The sequence below is a fragment of the Salvelinus fontinalis genome, chromosome 21 (assembly GCF_029448725.1).
Source record: "Salvelinus fontinalis isolate EN_2023a chromosome 21, ASM2944872v1, whole genome shotgun sequence".
NCBI classification, from domain to species: Eukaryota; Metazoa; Chordata; class Actinopteri; order Salmoniformes; family Salmonidae; genus Salvelinus; species Salvelinus fontinalis.
In genome coordinates, this window is record NC_074685.1 from 11,034,708 (window position 1) to 11,060,669 (window position 25,962).

A 25,962-nucleotide genomic window follows, 5' to 3' on the forward strand; every position below is an offset into this window, starting at 1 on the left:
AGACTTGTTTCATGGGAACACAGACCTGACTTTCAAATCAAAGTTTATTTGTCACGTGCACCGAATACAACAGGTGTAGACCTTAGTGAAATTCTTACTTACCAATAGTGCGAAAAAAAGGTGTGTGTGTGGGTAAGTAAAGAAATGAAACAGTAAAAAGACATTTGAAAATAAGAGTAGCAAGGCTATATACAGACACCGGTTAGTCAGGCTTATTGAGGTAGTATATACATGTAGGTATCGTTAAAGTGACTATGCATATATGATGAACAGAGAGTAGCAGTAGCGTAAAAAGAGGGGTTGGCGGGTGGTGGGACACAATGCAGATAGCTGGTTAGCCATTGTGCGGGAGCACTGGTTGGACGGCCCAATTGAGGTAGTATGTACATGAATGTTGGGGGACCCAATGCAAATAGACCGGGTAACCATTTGATTACCTGTTCAGGAGTCTTATGGCTTGGGGGTAAAAACTGTTGAGAAGCCTTTTTGTCCTAGACTTGGCACTCCGGTACCGCTTGCCATGCGGTAGTAGCGAGAACAGTCTATGACTGGGGTGGCTGGGGTCTTTGACAATTGTTAGGGCCTTCCTCTGGCACCGCCTGGTGTAGAGGTCCTGGATGGCAGGCCGCTTTGCCCCAGTGATGTACTGGGCCGTACGCACTACCCTCTGAAGTGACTTGCGGGCAGATCCCGAGCAATTGCCGTACCAGGCAGTGATGCAACCGGTCAGGATGCTCTCGATGTTGCAGCTGTAGAACCTTGTGAGGATCTCAGGACCCATGCCAAATCTTTTTAGTTTCCTGAGGGGGAATAGGCTTTGTCGTGCCCTCTTCACAACTGTCTTGGTGTGTTTGGACCATTCTAGTTTGTTGTTGATGTGGACACCAAGGAACTTGAAGCTCTCAACCTGCTCCATTACAGCCCCGTCGATGAGAATGGGGGCGTGCTCGGTGCTCCTTTTCCTGTAGTCCACAATCATCTCCTTAGTCTTGGATAGGTTGTTATTCTGGCACCACCCGGCCAGGTCTCAGCCTATAGGGAAGAGGTCAGTCTCGTCGTTGTCGGTGATCAGGCCTACCACTGTTGTGTTGTCTGCAAACTTAAGCAGGTTAGTAGAAGTGGAGGAGGTTACCTGTAGCAGGAGGACTTTTCCATTGTTGCCTTAGAATGAGTACATGAGCATAAAATAACTCTATTTTGAGATCTTCTACATGAAATCTAATGAGTGTTTATAACCTTCGCTTGATAATCAATCTGTTCATGTTCTTCTTTTCTCTGCATGTATCTGGATACAATAGACGGTAGGTGGTGTGCATAATATACTTTTTTCAACAGGGCTCATAACAGATCAAAATTAACACGGTGCCCTTGATCTAGTAACTAGGCTCTTATTGCAGGTAACTGTAGTAGAGAGGCTTTGCGCGTGTGTGTGTGTGTTTTGTGTGCCCAGAGAAGGTTTCACTCCTAAGTAAAGCTAGGCTAATCCTGACAGCCAGGGCAGATCATTGTAAGAAGCCCACGTGACTCACAAATAAGGACTAAGGTGATAGAGTGAGAGATAGACACAGCAAGTGTGAGCCAGATGGAGGACTAAGGCTTTGTGTGTGTGTGTGTCACCCTCATAACGATAGGGGCTTTGGGCTGAACGACGTCCCTGGTGTGATGACACACACATCCTGTTCAGAATGCGTCAGCCTCTGTATTGATCCAATCATGTAGCTCAGTGTTTCCCAACCTGGTCCTCGAGACACCCTGACCCAGCCTTTCCACATATCTGACCTATTCCAGTACAAGCACACCTGATTCAAATGTGTTAACTAATCAGCACTAATCAGCAAGCCCTTGATTAGTTGAATCAGGTGTGCTCGTGTTGGAATTAAACAAATATGTGGACTGGCTGCTGGTGGTCCTGAGGACATGTTTGGAAATCAGTAATGTTGACAGTGGTATATTCCCCTGTTTTACTTATGTTCTAGGTATATTATCTTGTTCTACTAGTGTTCTAGGTATAGTATATTGTTCTACTAGTGTCCTAGGTATATTCCCTTGTTCTACTAGTGTTCTAGGTATAGTCCCCCGTTCTACTAGTGTCCTAGGTATATTCCCTTGTTCTACTAGTGTTCTAGGTATAGTCCCCCGTTCTACTAGTGTTCTAGGTATAGTCCCCCGTTCTACTAGTGTTCTAGGTATAGTCCCCCATTCTAGGTATAGTCCCCCGTTCTACTAGTGTCCTAGGTATAGTCCCCCGTTCTAGGTATAGTCCCCCGTTCTACTAGTGTCCTAGGTATAGTCCCCCGTTCTACTAGTGTCCTAGGTATAGTCCCCCGTTCTACTAGTGTTCTAGGTATAGTCCCCCGTTCTACTAGTGTCCTAGGTATAGTCCCCCATTCTAGGTATAGTCCCCCGTTCTACTAGTGTCCTAGGTATAGCCCCCCGTTCTAGGTATAGTCCCCCGTTCTACTAGTGTCCTAGGTATAGTCCCCCGTTCTAGGTATAGTCCCCCGTTCTACTAGTGTCCTAGGTATAGTCCCCCGTTCTACTAGTGTTCTAGGTATAGTCCCCCGTTCTACTAGTGTCCTAGGTATAGTCCCCCGTTCTACTAGTGTTCTAGGTATAGTCCCCCGTTCTAGGTATAGCCCCCCGTTCTACTAGTGTCCTAGGTATAGTCCCCCGTTCTAGGTATAGTCCCCCGTTCTACTAGTGTCCTAGGTATAGTCCCCCGTTCTAGGTATAGCCCCCCGTTCTACTAGTGTTCTAGGTATATTCCCCTGTTCTCACAGTGTTCCTGTTGTTCCTGCAGGGTGGAGGATGAGGCAGTGCTGGACAGAGGAGCATGCTTTGTCAAGCATGTCTGTGATGAGGAGGAGGTGGAAGGTAAGAGCACTGAGCCTCTGTGATATCCAATGGCTGCTGTATCAGCGATTGGCTAACAATGTTATTCAATAATGTCTCCTCATTTCTCTCAAGCACCAACTCCATGGGGTCAACCTATTGTCTTTCTCCTCTCTGTCTTCCATCCCTTGATGTTTCGCCACCTCACTCCAGGGCCGGTTCCAGGCATAAGCAATCGCTTAGGGCCCCTGGCTACTAGCCCCCCCCCCCCCCCCCCCCCAGTCAGGGCCTCAACTTACTGTTTGAGAGTTAGAATAGTGGAATACGCAAGTTCGACATTTGGTTGTGCATCAGCAGTTTCTCTTATGTCAATCACTGACATTTTCTCAATTAGCTTTGTCATCTAACGATTTTTAGATTGGTAAATTAGTCTAGCCAGCTATCTAAACTTTTAGTAATCATGGCTGAATACTGACCAGGGACCATGAGACCAGGGGCCCTGACCTCAAGTGGGCCCCCATTAGATTTTTTTGGGATACTCTCACTCCGATATCATAACATGACATAAGTCTTGGCAAAATATGTAGAATTGCAGGAAATTTGCTTTAAAATTACAAATATTTTGTTCCACCCCGTGGCAAAATGGGTAGAATTACAGGAAATGTAGCCTCCCGAGTGGCGCAGTGGTCTAAGGCACTGCATCGCTGTGCTAGCTGTGCCACTAGAGATCGTGGTTCGAGTCCTGTCGCAAGCGGGCGCAACCGGGAGACCCATGGGGCGGTGCACAATTGGCCCAGTGTCGTTAGGGGAGGGTTTGGCCGGTAGGGATGTCCTTGTCCCATCGCACTCTAGCGACTCCTGTGGCGGTCCAGGTGCATGCATGCTGACACGGTTGTCAGGTGTACGGCGTTTCCTCCAACACATTGGTGTGACTGTCACCCGGGTTAAGCAGACATTGTGTCAAGAAGCAGTCCGGCTTGTTTGGGTCGTGTTTCGGAGGACGGACGGCTCTCGACCTTCGCCTCGACCGTGTCATTACGGGAGTTGGAGCGATGAGACAAGACTGTAACTTCCAATTGGACACCACAATATTGGGGAGAAAAAGGGGTAAAAAAAAATATCCAAAAAAGAATTACAGAAAATTTGCTGTAATACTACAAAAAAATTATCTGTGCCCCATGGCAAAATGAGTAGACTTTCATGAAATATGTTAGAAAATTACAATTTCTCTCCGCCCCATAGCAAAATGTGTAGCATTGTAGAAAGCTTGTTTTAAAAATTCAACATTTTCTGTACTCCCCATGGCAGAATGTATAGAAATGCAGGAAATTTACTTTCAAACTAAAATGTTTCTCTCTGCAGTCATGGCCACTAAAAGTTTGGCCAGCTGGTCTGCACATGCTCTGAGGACGCGGCTTGGGATGCTGTCTGGGCCGGCAGCCTTGCGAGTGTTAACATGCTTAAATGTCTTACTCATGTCGGCCACGGAGATCAGGAGCACACCGTCGGCGGGGCCCATGTGAGCGGCGGGGGCCCATGTTGACGGCTCTGTGTTTTCTTCGAAGCGGGCGAAAAAGGTGTTTAGTTTTTCCGGGAGTGAGGCTTCAGTGTCCGCGACGTAGCTGGCTTGGCCTTTATAATCCATGATTGTCTGGAGTCCCTGCCACATGCGTCTGGTGTCTGAGCCGTTAAATTGCGACTCCACTTTGTCTCTGTACTATCGTTTTGCCGTTTTTTAATTGCCTTATGGAGGTCATACCTGGTCTGTTTGAACAAGTCCTTGTTCCCAGTCACCTTGCTATGGTTAAATGTGGTGGTTTGCGCGAATGCTGCCGTCTATCCACGGTTTTTGGGTTGGATAAGTTGTAATCGTCACAGTAGGAACAACAGCCTCTATGTACTTCACCACAGAGTCTGCGTATATGTCGATACTATTCCCAGAAGCGACCCGGAACAGACCAACGTTGAATAGTCCTTACCACAGGTGCTTCCTGCTTAAGTTTCTGCCTATAGGGGGGAGGAGCAGGATGGAGGTGTGATCTGATTTGCCAAAGGCAATAATAATCTCTCTCTCTAGGTCTCTCTCTAATTTCAGGATGAAGTATAGGAGGGATTAATATTGAAGATAAAGATGTGGAGCAAATAACTACAGGTTTATCAAGCCACGTAATGCCTGCCTCCCACATGAAGATGTTTACTACTTTAATCCCCCTGCAGTGACACACTTACTTTTGCACAAACACACAAACTTGTGCCCACACACATTCTTACATTTTCACACATTTTGACCTATGTATACACACACACACATAATCATGTCATGTTTGAGTCATAATCGACAGTGTGTGCACAGCCATATCTGCCAGCTAGCTCACCTCTGTGAGATTCTGTGTTAAAATTTCCCTCAGTTCAAACAAACCCCAAACCCAGGGTTCACATCACGTGGAGCAAAACAGTGAGAAGAATCAAAAACCAAAAATACCAGTCCCAGTCACATTGAATGTGAAATCACTCAGTCAGGACCAACCTCATGTTTGAATGGGTGTCGCCTTTTGGTAAATGACCCCTGGTTAAACTCCTGTTCGTTCTTTGTTTACACAGCCTGTTCTGCAGTGTAGTTGGCGCTCTGATTTTAAGTTACCTTCGCAAAGTCAAGTTTATAATATTTATAATACTTGTTTCAAGTAAGATGAAAATATATAAGGAATAATAATGAAAAGCAGCCTGTAAAATTCCCTTTTACATGACCCTCCCAAATCCACTGTGAAGGCTACATACAGGCATGTAGCATGTGTGAGAGATCACACTAGGGAGTGGGGTGTGAGTTCTAGTTTGTGTAGATTACCCATGCCAACCAATACCTACATTAGTGTTTACCAGTACATGAGGATTGTGTATATAGCCCAGAATATTTGGCCTGTGTGTTAGACAGCTGTTAGCTGGAGCATGTGGCACTCTGTTTCTCTCTCTCTTTCTGAAATGACTTCCTGGATAAGTTGAGCCTTTTCCTGTCTGAGCTGCTGGACAGGAAGTGGTTGGCATTTATTTACATCCTCAGCGTGTGTCAGGATGAGGACAGATTCTGTCCTGATTGGCCCAAGGGAAACGGCCTGACGCACAAAAAACTGACCAAACATTTTACCAAACAAGCTGACTGAATAGGCCATCGTCAGTCAGTAGGAGTGTGTGCGTGCCGGTGTGTGCGTGTGTGTGTGTGTGTGTGCGTGCCTGTGTGTGTGTGTGCGTGCCTGTGTGTGTGCGTGCGTGTGTGTGTGTGTGTGTGTGTGCGTGCCTGTGTGTGTGTGTGTGCGTGCCTGTGTGTGTGTGTGTGCGTGCCTGCGTGTGTGTGTGTGCGTGCGTGCGCGTGTTCTTGTGACTCTTGCATGCATTCGTGTGTGGGGTTTATCATGGGAATATTGTTCCGTAACAGAAATGCACCACCGCTTAATTAATACCTAAACATACGCCATATTGGTCAGTAGGCTTACAACACTATGGATTCTTTGACATCCAATCCTCCCCTTTATCATATCTAATCCATGCTCCTTATTTATTCTACAGTTTCACGTACCCAACTGATATTCATTGACTTTGTGCATTTCTTCCATTTGATGCAAATTATCAGCATGGTAGTCCTAATCTGACCTGTGTCTCTTGAATTGTGTCCCCTCTCCCTCCCTCAGGTCACCACACCGTGTACATCGGTGTGCATGTGCCCAAGAGCTACCAGCGGAGACGGCGCCACCGACGCAAGTCCAGCCACAAGGAGAGGAAGGGGAGGCCGGCGGACAACGTAGAGGGGGACAAATCAGATGGAGAGAATGCTGACGAGGCAGTGCCCAACATCCTCAAACCCCTCAGTGAGTAATGACAGCACAAATTACACTACCCAGCATGCAACTCTGCCAGTGCAAAAGCATCAAGATAGTTCCAGGGATCTATCAACCAATGAAATCAGTGGAAACAAGTGAATAGAATTAAGTAGTGATTTACAACGAAAGGGAATTATCAACAAATCAGTCGATTGATCACTTTTCACTCATGAATATCTTGATACACTACCGTTCAAAAGTTTAGGGTCACTTAGAAATGTCCTTGTTTTTGAAAGAAAAGCCCTTTTTTTTTTTTTTGTCCATTTAAAATAACATTAAATTGATCAGAAATACAGTGTAGACATTGTTAACAGCAGATATTTTTTAAATTCATTTTTTTAATGGAATATCTACATAGGCGTACAGAGGCCCATTATCAGGAACCATCACTTGTGTTCCAATGGCACGTTGTGTTAGCTAATCCAAGTTTATCATTTTTGAAGGCTCATTTATCATTGGAAAACCCCTTTGCAATTATTTTAGCACAGCTGAAAACTGTTCTGATTAAAGAAGCAATAAAACTGGATGCCTTTAGACTAGTTGAGTATCTGGAGCATCAGCATTTGTGGGTTCGATTACAGGCTCAAAATGGCCAGAAACAAATCATTTCTTCTGAAACTCGTTAGTCTATTCTTGTTCTGAGAAATGAAGGCTATTCCATGTGAGAAATTGCCAAGAAACTGAAGATCTCGTACAACGCTGTGTACTACTCCCTTCACAGAACAGCACAAACTGGCCCTAACCAGAATAGAAAGAGGAGTGGGAGATTTTGAGCCTGTAATCAAACCCACAAATGATGAAGCTCCAGATACTCAACTAGTCTAAAGAAGGCCTGTTTTTATTGCTTCTTTAATCAGAACAACAGTTTTTAGCTGTGCTAACATAATTGCAAAAGGATTTTCTAATGATCAATTAGCCTTTTAAAATGATTAACTTGGATTAGCTAACACAACGTGTCATTGGAACACAGGAGTGATTGTTCCTGATAAAGTAATCCAAGATGGCGTAGCAGTCAGATGTCCTTTGTCCTCGTCCCGTCCCGTGTATATATATTTTATATATTTTTCTTCGCATTTCTTTTTATATATATTTTTTTCTTCTTAAAAACTCAACTTCAAAACACTCTCCTGCAACCCACCTCACCAAATGTGGTGCGGATCTGTTTTTTTTCTTCCTCAAAGGTATTATTCACCTCGTATCCGAAATCAACAACAGAAGCTAGCCAGAAGTTAGCCAGCTCACAAGCTAACGTTAGTAGTTCAGCTAACCACAGCTAGCGCTCATCAGCTATCCTTTAGCTCGAAAAACTATTGCCAGTTTTGTACAACGCGACTCAGACCAGAGCATACCAGACCTTTTTTCTCTCCATATCCCCGGATTTTTACCGCAAGCTCTGGACATTTACACCTGGATCTTGCAGCTAACCAGCTGCTATCCGAGTGACTATTGGCTAACATCAATTCCGGAGCAAACACCAATTATCCCGGAGCTAGCCAGCTGAAGAGTTCCATCAGCCACTCCTGGGCTACAATCACCTATCCGGACCCGTTTACTGCCGATGCGGAGCCCCACCGGGCCTTCACGACTGGGATACCGACGTTATCTGCCCGAGGGAGTTATTCAACTGGCCCCTCCATCGCGACGTAACCTGAACGCCCATATGCTAACTGCGGCACGCTAATCGTTAGCTGTCTTGAGCATACCGGCTGCTATCTGAACAGACAACCTCTCTTTCGCCATCGCCATCCGGCTTGGATTCTCTGTCGACACGACCACGTCTGGTCTGCAGACGAATAGCCCATCCGCTGTGCCCTCAACCGGCCTCCGTCTGAGCAGACCCCCTCCGTCTGAGCAGACCTCCCCCCGGGCTACTAACTTTAAACGCCGCGGGCTAGTTTAGTGGAGGCCTCACTGCTCCATCTACGGCTGCCCCCTGGACACTATGATCACTTGGCTACATAGCTCATGCCTGCTTGACTGTCCATTAATTCACTGTACTCCATTCCGTTTATTTGTGTTTTATCTGTCGGCTCTGTGCTTTAACTCAGGATCTGTGTGTAGTTAATCCGACCCTCTCTGCCTAGCCGTCGCCATTTTTACCTACTGTTGCTGTGTTAGCTGACTAGCTGCTGTTATATCACCTGTTGTTTTAGCTAGCTCTCCCAATCAAGACCTGCAATCACTTTACGCCTTATTGCATGTCTCCCTCAAATATCAATATGCCTTGCATACTGTTGTTCAGGCTAGTTATCATTGTTTTGGTTTGCAATGGACCCCGTAGTTCCACTCTCCGTACCTCTGATACCTCCTTTGTCCCACCCCCCACACATGCGGTGACCTCACCCATTGAGACCAGCATGTCCAGAGATACAACCTCTCTTATCATCACCCAGTGCCTGGGCTTGCCTCCGCTGTACCCGTGCCCCACCATACCCTGGTCTGCACATTATGCCCAGAATCTATTCTACCACGCCCATAAATCTGCCCCTTTTATTCCTTGTCCCCAACGCTCTAGGCGACCAGTTTTGATAGCCTTTAGCCGCACCCTCATCCTACTTCTCCTCTGTTCCTCGGGTGATGTGGAGGTAAACCCAGGCCCTGCATGTCCCCAGTCACCCTCATTTGTTGACTTCTGTGATCGAAAAAGCCTTGGCCTCATGCATGTCAACATCAGAAGCCTCCTCCCTAAGTTTGCCTTACTCACCGCTTTAGCACACTCTGCCAACCCTGATGTCCTCGCCGTGTCCGAATCCTGGCTTAGGAAGGCCACCAAAAAATCTGAGATTTCCATACCCAACTATAACACTTTCCGTCAAGATAGAACTGCCAAAGGGGGAGGAGTTGCAATCTACTGCAGAGATAGCCTGCAAAGTTCTGTCATACTTTCCAGGTCTATGCCCAAACAGTTCGAACTTCTAATTTTAAAAATTAATCTCTCCAGAAATAAGTCTCTCACTGTTGCCGCCTGCTACCGACACCCCTCAGCTCCCAGCTGTGCCCTGGACACCATCTGTGAATTGATCGCTCCCCATCTAGCTTCAGAGTTTGTTCTGTTAGGTGACCTAAACTGGGATATGCTTAACACCCCGGCAGTCCTACAATCTAAGCTTGATGCCCTCAATCTCACACAAATCATCAAGGAACCCACCAGGTACAACCCTAAATCCGTAAACATGGGCACCCTAATAGACATTATCCTGACCAACTTGCCCTCCAAATACACCTCTGCTGTCTTCAATCAAGATCTCAGCGATCACTGCCTCATTGCCTGTATCCGCCACGGGTCCGCGGCCAAACGACCACCCCTCATCACTTTCAAACTCTCCCTAAAACACTTCTGCGAGCAGGCCTTTCTAATCGACCTGGCCCGGGTACCCTGGAAGGATATTGACCTCATCCCGTCAGTTGAGGATGCCTGGTCATTCTTTAAAAGTTACTTCCTCACCATATTAGACAAACATGCTCCGTTCAAAAAATGCAGAACCAAGAACAGATATAGCCCTTGGTTCACTCCAGACCTGACTGCCCTCGACCAGCACAAAAACATCCTGTGGCGAACTGCAATAGCATTGAAGAGCCCCCGCGATATGCAACTGTTCAGGGAAGTCAGGAACCAATACACGCAGTCAGTCAGGAAAGCAAAGGCCAGCTTTTTCAAGCAGAAATTTGCATCCTGTAGCTCTAACTCCAAAAAGTTCTGGGATACTGTAAAGTCCATGGAAAACAAGAGCACCTCCTCCCAGCTGCCCACTTCACTGAGGCTAGGTAACACGGTCACCACTGATAAGTCCATGATAATCGAAAACTTCAACAAACATTTCTCAATGGCTGGCCATGCCTTCCTCCTGGCGACTCCAACCTTGGCCAACAGCCCCTCCCCCCCCGCTGATACTCGCCCAAGCCTCCCCAGCTTCTCCTTTACCCATATCCAGATAGCAGATGTTCTGAAAGAGCTGGAAAACCTGGACCCATACAAATCAGCTGGGCTTGACAATCTGGACCCCTTATTTCTGAAACTGTCCGCCGCCATTGTCGCACCCCCTATCACCAGCCTGTTCAACCTCTCCTTCGTATCATCTGAGATCCCCAAGGATTGGAAAGCTGCCGCGGTCATCCCCCTCTTCAAAGGGGGAGACACCCTGGACCCAAACTGTTACAGACCTATATCCATCCTGCCCTGCCTATCTAAGGTCTTCGAAAGCCAAGTCAACAAACAGATCACTGACCATCTCGAATCCCACCGTACCTTCTCCGCTGTGCAATCCGGTTTCCGAGTCGGTCACGGGTGCACCTCAGCCATGCTCAAGGTACTAAACGATGTCATAACCGCCATCGATAAAAGACATTACTGTGCAGCCGTCTTCATCGACCTGGCCAAGGCTTTCGACTCTGTCAATCACCATATTCTTATCGGCAGACTCAGTAGCCTCGGTTTTTCTAATGACTGCCTTGCCTGGTTCACCAACTACTTTGCAGACAGAGTTCAGTGTGTCAAATCGGAGGGCATGTTGTCCGGTCCTCTGGCAGTCTCTATGGGGGTACCACAGGGTTCAATTCTCGGGCCGACTCTTTTCTCTGTATACATCAATGATGTTGCTCTTGCTGCGGGCGATTCCCTGATCCACCTCTATGCAGACGACACCATTCTGTACACTTCCGGCCCTTCCTTGGACACTGTGCTATCTAACCTCCAAACGAGCTTCAATGCCATACAACACTCCTTCCGTGGCCTCCAACTGCTCTTAAACGCTAGTAAAACCAAATGCATGCTTTTCAACCGTTCGCTGCCTGCACCCGCACGCCCGACTAGCATCACCACCCTGGACGGTTCCGACCTAGAATATGTGGACATCTATAAGTACCTAGGTGTCTGGCTAGACTGCAAACTCTCCTTCCAGACTCATATCAAACATCTCCAATCCAAAATCAAATCTAGAGTCGGCTTTCTATTCCGCAACAACGCCTCCTTCACTCACGCCGCCAAACTTACCCTAGTAAAACTGACTATCCTACCGATCCTCGACTTCGGCGATGTCATCTACAAAATAGCTTCCAATACTCTACTCAGCAAACTGGATGCAGTCTATCACAGTGCCATCCGTTTTGTTACTAAAGCACCTTATACGACCCACCACTGCGACCTGTATGCCCTAGTCGGCTGGCCCTCGCTACATGTTCGTCGTCAGACCCACTGGATCCAGGTCATCTACAAGGCTATGCTAGGTAAAGTGCCGCCTTATCTCAGTTCACTGGTCACGATGGCTACACCCACCCGTAGCACGCGCTCCAGCAGGTGTATCTCACTGATCATCCCTAAAGCCAAAACCTCATTTGGACACCTTTCCTTCCAGTTCTCTGCTGCCTGCGACTGGAACGAATTGCAAAAATCTCTGAAGTTGGAGACTTTTATCTCCCTCAACAACTTTAAAAATCTGCTATCCGAGCAACTAACCGATCGCTGCAGCTGTACATAGTCCATCTGTAAACTACCCACCCAATTTACCTACCTCACCCCCCATACTGCTTTTATTTATTTACTTTTCTGCTCTTTTGCACACCAGTATCTCTTCTTGCACATGATCATCTGATGATTTATCACTCCAGTGTTAATCTGCTAAATTGTAATTACTCGATTTATTGCCTACCTCATGCCTTTTGCACACATTGTATATAGATTCTCTTTTTTCTACCATGTTATTGACTTGTTTATTGTTTATTCCATGTGTAACTCTGTGTTGTTGTCTGTTCACACTGCTATGCTTTATCTTGGCCAGGTCGCAGTTGCAAATGAGAACTTGTTCTCAACTAGCCTACCTGGTTAAATAAAGGTGAAATAAAAAAATAAAAATAAAATAAAGGGCCTCTGTACACCTATGTAGATATTCCATTAAAAATCTGCCATTTCCAGCTACAATAGTCATTTACAACATTAACAATGTCTACACTGTATTTCTGATCAATTTGATGTTATTTTAATGGACAAAAAATGTGCTTTTCTTTCAAAAACAAGGATATTTCTAAGTCACCCTGAACTTTTTGAGTTTTCTCAGTTTGTCTGCACTGGGATACTTACTGTATGTTGACATTAGAAAAGTATTCATAGGCTGCATTACTGACTGAGCAACTAATTCCCCTGGCTTAGTATGGCCTAGAAACACATTGTTGTTAACCAAACCTCACAATGTCAGTGTTCATGGCTGTGTTACTTTTAGCTGTTAGTTCACACTAGACCACCCAACAGTGTTGCTGCGAGTCTCAATCCAAGGATGCTATTTCTATACTGCACCAGAGAATAAATGGGTAGAGATGATTGTCCTAACTCTAACCCAGAAACTCACGGTAGACTTGTTCCATAGCTTGTTTCAGTGACACTTTTTTTTAGTGCCATGTAAAATAGAGATGTGTCAAAACCACAATAATTCAAAAGACAGTAAGCAACTTGTCACATATTCAGTTCTTGACTCTGAAGTTTCCCCTGCTTACAGTCATCAGCTTCTCTAATCCAGCGGGTTCATACTGATAGACCTCAATGTTTGTTTTATTACTTTGGGGCTCAAAGTTGATGACCTAACAGCAGTAAAGAGACCATCACGTGGTGGTCCGGTGATTAAGAACGAGGGGACATAAGGAGATTTAATTCTCCTCTGTTTGGGTCACTGATGGAGGTAAGATCTTGTTGAAAAATCCTACTGACCCCATGGATGGAAGTGACCATCAGTAGGCCTACACTTTTTAAAAGGAAGGCAAGTTGAGGTAGACCGAGATCTCGAAGTTATGGAATTGTATAACTCACGTTGACTCACAGAATAACCATCACTGATTTACATTTACATTACATTTAAGTCATTTAGCAGACGCTCTTATCCAGAGCGACTTACAAATTGGTGCATTCACCTTATGATATCCAGTGGAACAGCCACTTTACAATAGTGCATCTAAATCTTTTAAGGGGGGGGGGGGGGGTTAGAAGGATTACTTTATCCTATCCTAGGTATTCCTTAAAGAGGTGGGGTTTCAGGTGTCTCCGGAAGGTGGTGATTGACTCCGCTGACCTGGCGTCGTGAGGGAGTTTGTTCCACCATTGGGGTGCCAGAGCAGCGAACAGTTTTGACTGGGCTGAGCGGGAAGCCCCGCTCAGCCCTGAAGCCCTGATCACACATAGCTGAAAATGAACTTCTGTGTGAGATTAACTCAAGTTATTTTGGGTTACCTAACCAATCTCCTGTGTCGTATAATGACAGTCAGAATGCCAGAAGCCTCATAGCATTGAGTTGTATCCATAGAGATACTCTTGATGGACATTTGTTATCCATATCATCTCTGTCAGTGTCTGCCCTTGATTTGCCTGGTAACATTTCTATACGTTTTCGATCCAAACAGCAACACACAGAAATAAACACAGTGCATTATTGTTTTTTTTAATTGAATTTTTTCATCTCTGTTTGGATGCAGTGGAACAGAACCAGACAGACTCATGGACAGGGGACTCCTTTGGCCGTGACAAGGCTCCCTGCCAGCCAGTACCTGGTACTTTATCATAATCTCCTGTCTGTCTTCTCCGCGTCACCTTGCCACCTCAAAACACACACAGACACCTACCCTGCTAGTCTACACTACATACATAATCCTGTTGATTTTGGCAAACTGTGTGAAGCCATTCACTTGAGAGTTGTATGCAATAGCAACATGTAGAAAATAGTCCAAATAAAGAAAAACCCTTGAATAAGTAGGTGTGTCTAAACATTTGACTAATACTATGTATATATAGATAAAGTATGTGGACACACCTTCAAATTAGTGGAGTCGGCTATTTCAGGTACACCTGTTGCTGCAGGTGTATAAATGCGAGCACACAGCCATAAAATATCCATAGACAAACATTGGCAGTAGAATGGCACAAACTGAAGAGCTCGGTGATTTTTAAAAGTAGCACAGTCATAAGATGCCACCTTTCCAACAAGTCAATTCGTCAACTTTTTTGGCCTGCTAGAGCTGTCCCGGCCAACTGCAAGGGCTGTTATTGTGAAGTGGAAACATTTAGGAGCAACAACTGCTCACAAAACGGGACCGCCGAGTGCTGAAGTGTGTAAAAATCGTCTGTCCTCGGTTGCAACAGTCACGACCAAGTTCCAAACTGCCTCTGTAAGCAACGCCAGCTTAAGAACTATTGGTCGGGAGCTTCATGAAATGGGTTTCTATGGCTGAACAGCCGCACACAGGCCTAAGATCACCATGCACAATGCTAAGCTCGCCACCATTGTACTCTGGAGCAGTCGAAACACGTTCACCATCTGTCAGTCCGACGGACAAATCTCGATTTGGCGGATGCCAGGAGAATACTACCTGCCCGACTGCATAGTGCCAATTGTAAAGTTTGGTGGAGGAGGAATAATGTTCTGGGGCTGTTTTTCGTAGTTCGGGCTAAGCCCCTTAGTTCCAGTGAAGGGAAATCTTAACGCTACAGCATACAATGACATTCTAGACAATTCTGTGCTTCCAATTTTGTGGCAACAGTTTGGGGACAGAAATATATTTTTTGAGATTGGTGTGGAAGAACTTAACTGGCGTGTACAAAGCCCAGACCTCAACCCCATCGAACACTTTTGGGATGAATTAGAATGCAGACTGCAAAGACCAGGCCGAATCGCCCAACATCAGTGCCCGACCTAACGAATGCTCTTGTGGCTGAATGGAAGCAAGTCCCCTCAGCAATGTTCCAACATCTAGTGGAAAGCCTTCCCAGAAGAGTGGAGGCTGTTGTAGCAGCAAAGGGGGGACCAACTCCATATTAATGCCCATGATTTTGGAATGAGATGTTCAACGAGCAGGTGGAAAATATATCTCCGTCGGCCCCTTGTCTCATCGGAAATATTCACTCTGGGATTTGTCCCCTCTTTGTTTATTTTGAGCACTTCTGCATTATTTATTTGTATATGTGTATCTCCTAATGGAACAGGATAAAGTTGTCCTAGAAAAGAAATCAGTATAATTAACTACAACGGAAAACTGTATTTATAGAGCGCAACTACTACCAATGTAGCACAAAGTGATTAGTAATGGATTAAAAGATTACTTTTGAATCCACAGCTAACTATTTCATAATTATTTGCTGAACTATATAAAACAACTCTAAATTCCTTTCTGGTGTGGTGTGTGAGTGTTTCTTAGTTGTCAGTAAGCAGTGTTTCCCCTATATTCATTTAGCAGTGGTGGGACTTTTTTTTTTCCTGTTAAAAAAATAAAAGCATTTGGGATAGTCAAATGTTTTCAGTGTAAACTTAAATGACTAAAAGCATATCTAAAGTATGTAGAGATAATGGAGCTATATATTTTTAAATCATCATTTTTGTGAACTATGTCATGACGTTGGCCTGATGGGGGAGGTTTATGACCCCCATAAATACCTTTCCCCTTTTCTCTCTCCCTACTCTACAGAGTGACTCTTGGAAAGTCCTTTGTTAACATAGAGAGAGTCTTATAACATCAAAAGGGTGGGGAAAGGAACCATATTTAGGTAATCCAACCAGCTGAAAATATGCGTTGGTACTTGAGGAATATGATGCCAGATCAGTTGTCATCTGAGACATTATTACTAATGATAGTTTGTCATCCTATCTTGGAAAGTTTACACATTATAGTTATCAGATTCACATGGAATTGTTGTTCAATTTTAAAAGTTTAAATATGAAACGATTTGGGAAAAGATGAAATGTAATTTAGCTTCTTAATGAGAGAACGGTTTGTCATAGAGTAAACTCTGCCAACTCAGTGGCCCCGCCCATGTGAACAGACAGTGGTTGTAAACTATGAAACACGGCCCTCTCTCCCAACCCTATATAAGCCCCTTTACGAAAATTAAACTTTCTGTTCCGAGGACGTTAGGGCGACGATCCTACGTTAAAAGGGCTCAGATAATAACCTAACGAAATTAGCATTGAATTTCAACGTGAAGATGAAGGTCAACACGCCGAAAGGATGAATTTCGACTATACCAGCCAGATTATAGCATGAGCTTAAAAGTATGGCAACTTGGTATGAACTTTGAACTCTTATTCACTAAAGAAGTGATACCTCCTAGCCGTTGCGTTAGCGCAGCAACTGTAGACGTGGACTAGGAGAGGACGGACAGAGTATTTGTTCTACCACACGACGACGGTACTACCAAGTATCCATTCTACCACCAGACATTCTTTAAAGGACAACCAGGCCTCCCATCTACGACCGACCGATCGAAGTGTAGCTCAGAGTAAATATTTATTGCGTTTTCCTTTTTCAAATGGGCGGAAATTCAGAATGCATAAGATACTGTATTTACGATAGCATAGCTGCCTACGGCCCGATAGAGACAAAACCTTTTTGCTCCTCAGTCTTCCCGCTCTTTCACTCAAAACCAACCCCCCTTTCTTTGTGTAACCAGCTGTCATATCTGTTCTGTTCGCTAGGGATGTTTTCCTTTAGGACATCATTTGTAATCAATGTATGATACATTCTGTGTATATGTAATTCTGTGTGATTTATTTAGGTATTTAGTAAATAAATAATTAAACCAAATTTTGTATTGCTGATTCAACTTGTTAGCCAGGGTTCGTGAAAATAACCAAGAATTTACAACTTTCATATGAGACTAAATAAGGTGAGGATTAAATATTGACTGCTATTAATGTAAAAGATTACTAGGTCTTTAAGAGTTTATTCTGAAGATAACAGCTCTATAAACATTATTTCGTGGTGCCCCGACTTTATAGTTAATTACATTCACCTGATTAGCTTAATCAGGTAATATTAATTACAGAGAAATGATTTTACAGAATAGCATGTCATATCACTTAATCCGGCATAGCCAAAGACACGACAACTAACAATTACCAAAATAAAAACTAGACGGTCTGAGATGCTAAAATTTGAAAGTATTCATGGCAAAATGTATAGAATTGCAGGACATTGTCTTAAAAACAGATTTTTTGTTCTCAGCTACATGACAAAATGTGTAGAATTGCAGATGCTAACATTGCAACTGCATCTGAAAAGAATCCTGAATGAAGTCAGTCATTCTGTGGAGCTTAATAATGGCCACAGGAAACTCTCTTCCTCAGAGAGTCTGGTGAATAACAGCTTAACAACCTCTTAGTGCCATCACTTCTACAGGTGTTGCAAAACTTTTTTTCTCCTTTTCTTATAAGTCATCGCAGATGTCAACACTTAGTATTTTACTGCATTGCTCACATATATACAGTACCAGTCAAAAGTTATTCTCTCTCTCTATCATCCATCCATCCATTTTCTCTGCTCTCTTTCCCCATAGTCTCTGCAGCAGCAGAGAGGATAAGGTTTATCCTGGGTGAGGAGGATGACGGCCCCCCGCCCCCTCAGCTCTTCACTGAACTGGACGAACTGCTGGCCGTCGACGGACAGGAGATGGAGTGGAAGGAGACAGCCAGGTGAGGAGAGAGATTTTCTCTCTCATTTTATTATTTATTTATATATATACATTATTATAGTGATACCTCCTAGCCGTTGCTTTTGACAGTACCAGTCAAAAGTTTGGACAGAGCTACTCATTCAATGTTTTTTCTTTTTTTGGACTATTTTCTACATTGTAGAATAATAGTGAAGACATCAAAACTAAGAATTAACACATATGGAATCATGTAGTAACCAAAAAAGTGTTAAACAAATCAAAAAATATTTTAGATTCTTAAAAGTAGCCACCTGTTGCCTTGACAGCTTTGCACACTCTTGGCATTCTCTCAACCATCTTCACCTGGAATGCTTTTCCAACAGTCTGGAAGGAGTTCCCACATATGCTGAGCACTTGTTGCCTGCTTTTAATTTACTCTACGGTCCAACTCATCCCAAACCATCTCAATTGGGTTGAGGTCGGGTGATTGTGGAGGCCCCCACACCACCTCCTCCTTACTTCATGGTGGGAACCACACATGCTGAGATCATCTGTTCACCTACTCTGCATCTCACAAAGACACAGCGGTTAGAACCAAAAATCTCAAATTTGGACTCATCAGACAAAAGGACACATTTCCACCAGTCTAATGTCCATTGCTAGTGTTTCTTGGCCTAAGCAAGTCTCTTACTTTTATTGGTGTCCTTTAGTAATGGTTTCTTTGCAACAATTTGACCATGAAGGCCTGATTCACACAGTCTCCTCTGATCAGTTGATGTTGAGATGCGTCTGTTACTTGAATTCTGTGAAGCATTTATTTGGGCTGCAATCTGAGGCTGGTAACTCTAATGAACTTATCCTCTGCAGCAGAGGTAACTCTGGTTCTTCCTTTCCTGTGGCAGTCCTCATGAGAGCCAGTTTCATTATGGCGCTTGATGGTTTTTGTGACTGCACTTGAAGAAACTTTAAGAGTTCTTGAAATATTCATGTCTTAAAGTAATGATGGACAGTCATTTCTCTTTGCTTATTTGAGCTGTTCTTGCCATAATATGGACTAAGCCTTTTACCAAATAGAGCTATCTGCTGTGTACAACCCCTATCTTGTCACAACAGAACTGATTGGCTCAAAGCATTAAGAAGTAAAGAAATTCCACAAATTAACAAGGCACACCCGGTAATTGAAATGCATTCCAGGTGACTACCTCATGAATCTGGTTGAGAGAATGCCAAGAATGTGCAAAGGGGTCATCAAGGCAGCTTTACTACATGATTCCATGTGTGTTTTTTCATAGTTCTGACATCTTCACTATTATTCTACAATGTAGAAAATGAGTAGGTGTGTCCAAACTTTTGACTGGTACTGTATACACACACACACACTATATGGTATGTGGACACCTGCTTGTCGAACATCTCATTCTAAAATCATGGGCATTAATGATTATGGAGTTGGTCCCCCCCTTTGCTGCCATGACAGCCTCCACTCTTCTGGGAAGGCTTTCCACTAGATGTTGGAACATTGCTGCGGGGACTTGTTGGGCGATTAGGCCTGGCTCGCAGTCAGCATTCCAATTCATCCGAAAGGTGTTCGATGGGGTTGAGGTCAGGGCTCTGTGCAGACCAGTCAAGTTCTTCCACACCGATCTCGACAAGCAATTTCTATATGGACCTGCTGAAAATGGAGAGCCTTCCCCAAACTGTTGCTTCAGAGTTGGAAGCACAATCATCTAGAATGTCATTGTATGCTGTAGCGTTAAGATTTCCCTTTACTGGAACTAAGAGGCCTGGCCCGAACCATGAAAAACAGCCCCAGACATAATTCCTCCTCCACCAAACTTTACAGTTGGCACTATGCATTGGGGCAAGTAGCGTTCTCTTGCCATCCACCAGACCCAGATTAATCCGTCGGACTGCCAGGTGGTGAAGCATGATTCATCTCTCCAGAGAACGTGCTTCCACTGCTCCAGAGTCCAATGGCAGCGGGCTTTACACCACTTCAGCCAACGCTTGGCCTTGCGCATGGTGATCTTCGGCTTGTGTGCGGCTGCTCGGCCATGGAAACCCATTTCATGAAGCTCCCAACGAACAGTTCTTGTGCTGATGTTGTTTCCAGAGGCAGTTTGGAACTCGGTAGTGAGTGTCACAACCGAGGACCGATCATTTTTACACACTTCAGCACTCGGCAATCCAGTTTTGTGAGCTTGTGTGGCCTACCACTTTGCGTCTGAGCTGTTGTTGCTCCTAGACATTTCCACTTCACAATAACAGCACTTACAGTTGACCGGGGCAGCTGTAGCAGGGCAGAAATTTGACGAACTGACTTGTTGGAAAAGTGGCAACCTATGACGATGCCAAGTTAAGTCACTGAGCTCTTCAGTAAGGCCATTCTACTGCCAATGTTTGTCTATGGAGAGTGCATGGCTGTGTGCTCGATTTTATACACCTGTCCTCAACGGGGGTGGCTGATATAGCCAAATCCACTAATTTGAAGTGGTGTCCAAATACTTTTATGTGTATGTGTGTGCACACTCATGTATTGAATTATACACTCTTTGTTTGTTGTGTCAATTGATTCTATGTATTTGTGGGAGCAGCAGCATTCTCTATTGTCCAAAGTCTAATGTCCCCAAGGGGGACATTAAACTATATCGTATCATAACACACACACATTCCTTTAGTCCAAGTGTCTCAGAGAAGGAGTGGTCAGTTCAATCATCGTGGTCTTACACCGTTAACCCTCTTTGACCTTGGGCCTTCAAGGCTTTGTAACGTTAACCCCCTTGTCACCAACACCCACCCAGCTGTGGTATATCAAAGTCATACTATCTACATCATATCGGTGAGGGACACACTAAAGTCCAGGGAATGGCTCCAATATGGAGTTGCTTGAGTAGGGCAGTAGCGTGTGTATTTACATGTATGCGTGAGTAGGAGGAAGTGTGTGTGTGTGTCCATGAATGCGTGCGTAGGGTAGTAGTGTGTCCTCTGGTGAACTACTAGCTCACTCTTATCTGGATGAAACACTGCTCTGTTCCCTCAGTGAACCCAGAACACAACCTCTGTGACCTCCCATATGATCTGTCCCTCTTCCTGAACAGGTTGCTTTCTGACTGCGGTTCTGACTATGTATCAAGTGTCTCAGAGTAGGAGTGCTGATTTAGGAACCATTTTGCATTTTACATCGCAATGATTAAGATGGACAAGGGGAGACCTGATCCTACACTAGATCAGCACTCCTTCTCTGAGACCCTTGATACATACGGCCCCAGCTGTTTCCAGTTTTACATTAAAGATAACTAAATCTTAGTTAATGCACATTGTTACATCATTGTCTTACGTTTTGTATGGTGACTATCTGCACTGATGGTTGGTTGAAGGACTAGTCACCTATTGGAGGACAATTCAATGGAGTGCTTTACTCCCTCCCCTGTAGTAGTGATTGTCCCTGAGGCCTGTCTCCTCCTTCCCCTATAGAGGTGATTGTCCCTGAGGCCTGTCTCCTCCCTCCCCTACAGAGGTGATTGTCCCTGAGGCCTGTCCCCTCCGTCCCCTATAGAGGTGATTGTCCCTGAGGCCTGTCTCCTCCCTCCCCTATAGATATGATTGTCCCTGAGGCCTGTCTCCTCCCTTCCTTATAGAGGTGATTGTCCCTGAGGCCTGTCTCCTCCCTCCCCTATAGAGGTGATTGTCCCTGAGGCCTGTCTCCTCCTTCCCCTATAGAGGTGATTGTCCCTGAGGCTTGTCTCCTCTCTCCCCTCAAGGGGCCTAAATGGAGGCAAGGTAGGGCTGTTTGATGTCGGATGAGGTGAGGTTAGGTGAGGCAGGTGGAGAATTCTAAAGGGACAAACCTCTTCGTCTCAGTGCTCTGACCACCACATCGGTTGTGTGTGGTCCTGGTCTCAGTTCAGTGACACGTTGTTGTTTTAAGATGCTTGTTATTTACACTTACTTGGAAATGTAAAGAAAACCACGATCGGTTCTGTATATTTAGTATGTAGGGTGTTCATTCACTGCTGTACAATGTAAAGAAAAACGGGGTAATTCAAGATGGTGCTAGGAAATTTGTAAAAACGTTGTTTTCTTTGCCCTTTTTCATTGTAAATTACATAGAATGAATCATTAGATTTGTTTTCTACAATATCATAACCTTAATATACTTCTACTTGGCAGTTTTTTGATGAAATAACAAGAGCCAAAGAGTTTTTTTATTGAGCAGTGACCACTATTTGATCATGCCTGCAATGGTGGGGAAAAGTATCCAATTGTCATACTTGAGTAAAAGTAAAGATAACTTAATAGAAAATGACTGAAGGGGAAGCCGCCCAGTATAATACTACTTGAGTTAGTCTCAAAGTATTTGGTTTTAAATATACTCAGACACTCAGACATAATTTAAAAATTAAGCATGTGTTTAGTGAGTCCACCAGATCAGAGGCAGTATGGATGACCAGAATTTTCTCTTAATACAGTAAATGTGTGCCAATTAGACCATTTTCCTGTACTGCTAAGCATTTGAAATGTAACAAGAACTTTTGGGTGTCTGGGGAAAATGTATGGAGTAGAAAGTGCATCATTTTCTTTAGGAATGAGTGAAGTAAAAGTTGTCAAAAATAGTAAAGTACAGATATTCCAGTAGTACTTTTTAAAGTATTTTTTACTTAAGTTATTTTCACTACTGCTTGCCTGTGATGACATTCAATTCACTCTGAACATGCTAAATTCTCAGAGTAAATTGTATGTAACTTTTGAGCCATATGTACCGGTATGTAACTTTTGAACCATATGGTAGAGGCATGCGGTTTGGACTATTGTTTTTCTGACAGAATTCTCTATGGAATGGACATATTTGTATAAACCTTGAATTAATGAATCATTTTATGGGTGAACCCTCTATAGCACATATGTCAGAGTCAAGGCCCGCGGGCCACATCCGGCCCGCGAGAAGGTTTTTTACGGCCCCTGGGATGATCTTGATTTATTATTAGAACCGGCCCGCAGACCGCAGCAAGCCGGCAGCCCGCAGATCTTTTACACGCACCAATACTACATTTCCCACAATGCAACGGTGACGCACCGAGCAGTAGGCTGCTTCATTTCAATATTTATTGGCACAGCAGTCGTCAGCATCACAGTAAAATTAACTTTCAGATACCCATCAAAAATGGCAAAACGGAAGGTGGACACTGAGAACCGGGGGTTTCAAACAAGGTGGGAGTCGGAGTATATGTTCACGGAGGTAGCTGGAAAACCTGTGTGTCTTCTGTGTGGAGAAAGTGTGGCGGTACTGAAAGAGTATAATCTGAGACGACATTATGAAACGAAACACGCGGACAAAAACAAGAATATGGACATGGAACAAAGGCTACAAAAGGCAGAGGAATTAAAACGAGGCCTCAAATCTCGACAGGCTCTGTTCAAAAAAGCCAAATCACAAGGCCAGGCTGCTGTCAAGGCCAGTTTTATTTTGGCAGAAGAGATCGCTAAATCAGCCCGGCCATTTACGGAGGGGGATTTCATCAAAAACTGCATGATTAAAGTTTGTGACGAAGTTTGCCCAGAAAAAAGGCAACTCTTTTTAAATGTGAGTCTGAGCAGAAACACCATTGCCGAGAGAGTAGACCAGTTGTCCATCAATCTAAAAGAGCAGCTTGTGAAAAAGGGAAAAGATTTCATTGCATATTCCTTGGCTGTGGATGAGAGCACCGACATTTCTGACATTGCCCAGTTGTCAATTTTCATCCGCGGAGTGGACTCCAGCCTAAGCGTGACAGAGGAGTTTTTGGCTTTACGTCCTATGCATGGCACAACTACGGGGCATGATTTGTATGAAGAGGTGTCAAGATGTGTAAATGAGATGGAGCTGCCTTGGGAAAAACTCGTGGGTTTGACAACCGACGGAGCACCTGCGATGTGTGGACACAGGAGCGGACTGGTGGCGAAGATACGGGAAAAGATGCAAGAGGAAAACGCGACAGGTGAGCTGACAGCTTATCATTGTATCATACACCAGGAAGCGTTGTGCGGTAAAGCCTTGAAAATGGAGCATGTAATGAGCATCATCACGCGCACAGTTAACTTTATCAGAGCCAAAGGTTTGAATCACCGCCAGTTCAAGGCATTTCTGACGGAGTTAGAAACGGAGCATGGTGATTTGCCTTATCACACAGAGGTGCGATGGCTAAGCCAGGGAAAGGTGCTTCAAAGATGTTTCGAGCTTCGTGAGGAGATTTGTCTGTTCTTGGACAGCAAAGGGAAAGACACAACACAACTCCGAGACGAAATGTTTCTGTGTGAAATGGCTTTTCTGTGTGACATTACGAGTCATCTGAATGCAATGAACTTGCAGCTGCAGGGTCGGGATCATGTCATCTCTGATATGTACAGTACAGTGAAGGCATTTAAAACCAAACTGACTCTGTGGGAGACGCAGATGCGGAAAGAAAATTTGAGCCACTTTCCCAGCTGCCAGACCATGAAAGAGAAGCTCTCTACCAGTGCGTTCCCGAGCGCACAGTTGGCTGATAAAATAGGTATGCTTGCCGCTGACTTTCGACGCCGATTTGCTGACTTTGAAGCACAAAAAAGCAGGTTGGAACTGCTCGGTAACCCATTTGCTGTTGACGTGGAAAGCTCACCACCAAACCTCCAAATGGAGTTGATTGACCTCCAATGCAATGATGCACTGAGGGCAAAATATGCGGCAGTGGGTGCTGCGGAGTTCGCCCGTTTCCTCCCCGACACAATGCCCCAGCTGCGCATCCAGGCTGCTCAAACGTTGTCTATGTTTGGCAGCACATACCTGTGTGAACAACTGTTTTCTTTGATGAACCTGAACAAAACATCACACAGAAGTCGACTTACTGCTGAACACCTCCACTCAATTCTGAGGATTTCCTCAGCTCAGAGCCTTACCCCGAACATTGATGAACTTGTGGAAAAGATGGGACACCACCAAGTATCACCCTCAACCTCAAACAAGTGAACATTACTGTGCAATCACATATTTAGAGTTTTTACTCAGTTCAAGTTTAAAAGTTAAAGTTTAATATTTGTTTTCACTGCATGTTACTTCTCCTTAAACAAAGTGTTGTTTTTGATTAATAGATTTTTGCACTTTATTTTATTGTATTTCAATCCAATTATATTTTAAAAATATTTCAGTTGAGTGGATGATAGAAAATTGCTATTATTGTTTTTTTCTTTGAAGTAAATTTAGCCCACTTTTGCTAAAATAGAAAATATAGGCTACTGATGGTGCCTTGAATACCGGTTTCTTTCATTTAATGTTCATGTTATGGGGATTTTTATATAAAGGAAATTTGTCTTTTGTGTCTGTTGAAAATTAAAGATTACTGACAGAGCCATAAGAAAATATTGCTTTATTTATCTGATCATATTGGAATATATTTGTTAGGTTTTCAGTAGGTTCAATTAGGTTCACTAGACTATATGCGTCATTTAAAAAAATTTCAATGAACATTCGAACAGTCCGGCCCTCGGCTTGTAGCTAAATTTTTTATTTGGCCCTCCGTCCATTTGACTTTGACACCCCTGCTCTATAGTATGTAGACGTGTCCATAAACCAGAATACACATGTATTTGTTGCTAAGATTTACAGCCCCCCTGCTGCCATGGTGGATATTATTGGTGCTATATCCAAGTGTTTAACAACTTTCTTTTGTCCTCGGGGATTGGCTATCCCCGGCCTCAGATCAATTTAAGAGTATATGCATTGATTTTAATCTTTCTCAATTGATCTCAAAACCCACATGGCTAAATGTGAAAACTATTCTTACAAATAAGCAAAATAAATATGATGCTGTATTTCCATATGATCTCAGTGATCATTGGCCCATAGTA

The 25,962-nt window shown here is 44.2% G+C and overlaps 1 protein-coding gene across 2 annotated transcripts in view; it reads left to right on the forward strand.

Moving 5' to 3' along the window:
- Window positions 1-25,962, forward strand: part of LOC129818156 (electrogenic sodium bicarbonate cotransporter 1-like) — a 101,761-nt gene that overhangs the window by 11,956 nt on the left and 63,843 nt on the right. For both annotated transcript variants that reach the window (XM_055873808.1, XM_055873809.1), the window contains exons 2-4: window positions 2,801-2,874; window positions 6,516-6,692; window positions 18,007-18,142. In XM_055873808.1, the coding sequence (XP_055729783.1) occupies window positions 2,801-2,874; window positions 6,516-6,692; window positions 18,007-18,142 (387 nt within the window). The remainder of the gene's footprint in view (window positions 1-2,800; window positions 2,875-6,515; window positions 6,693-18,006; window positions 18,143-25,962) is intronic.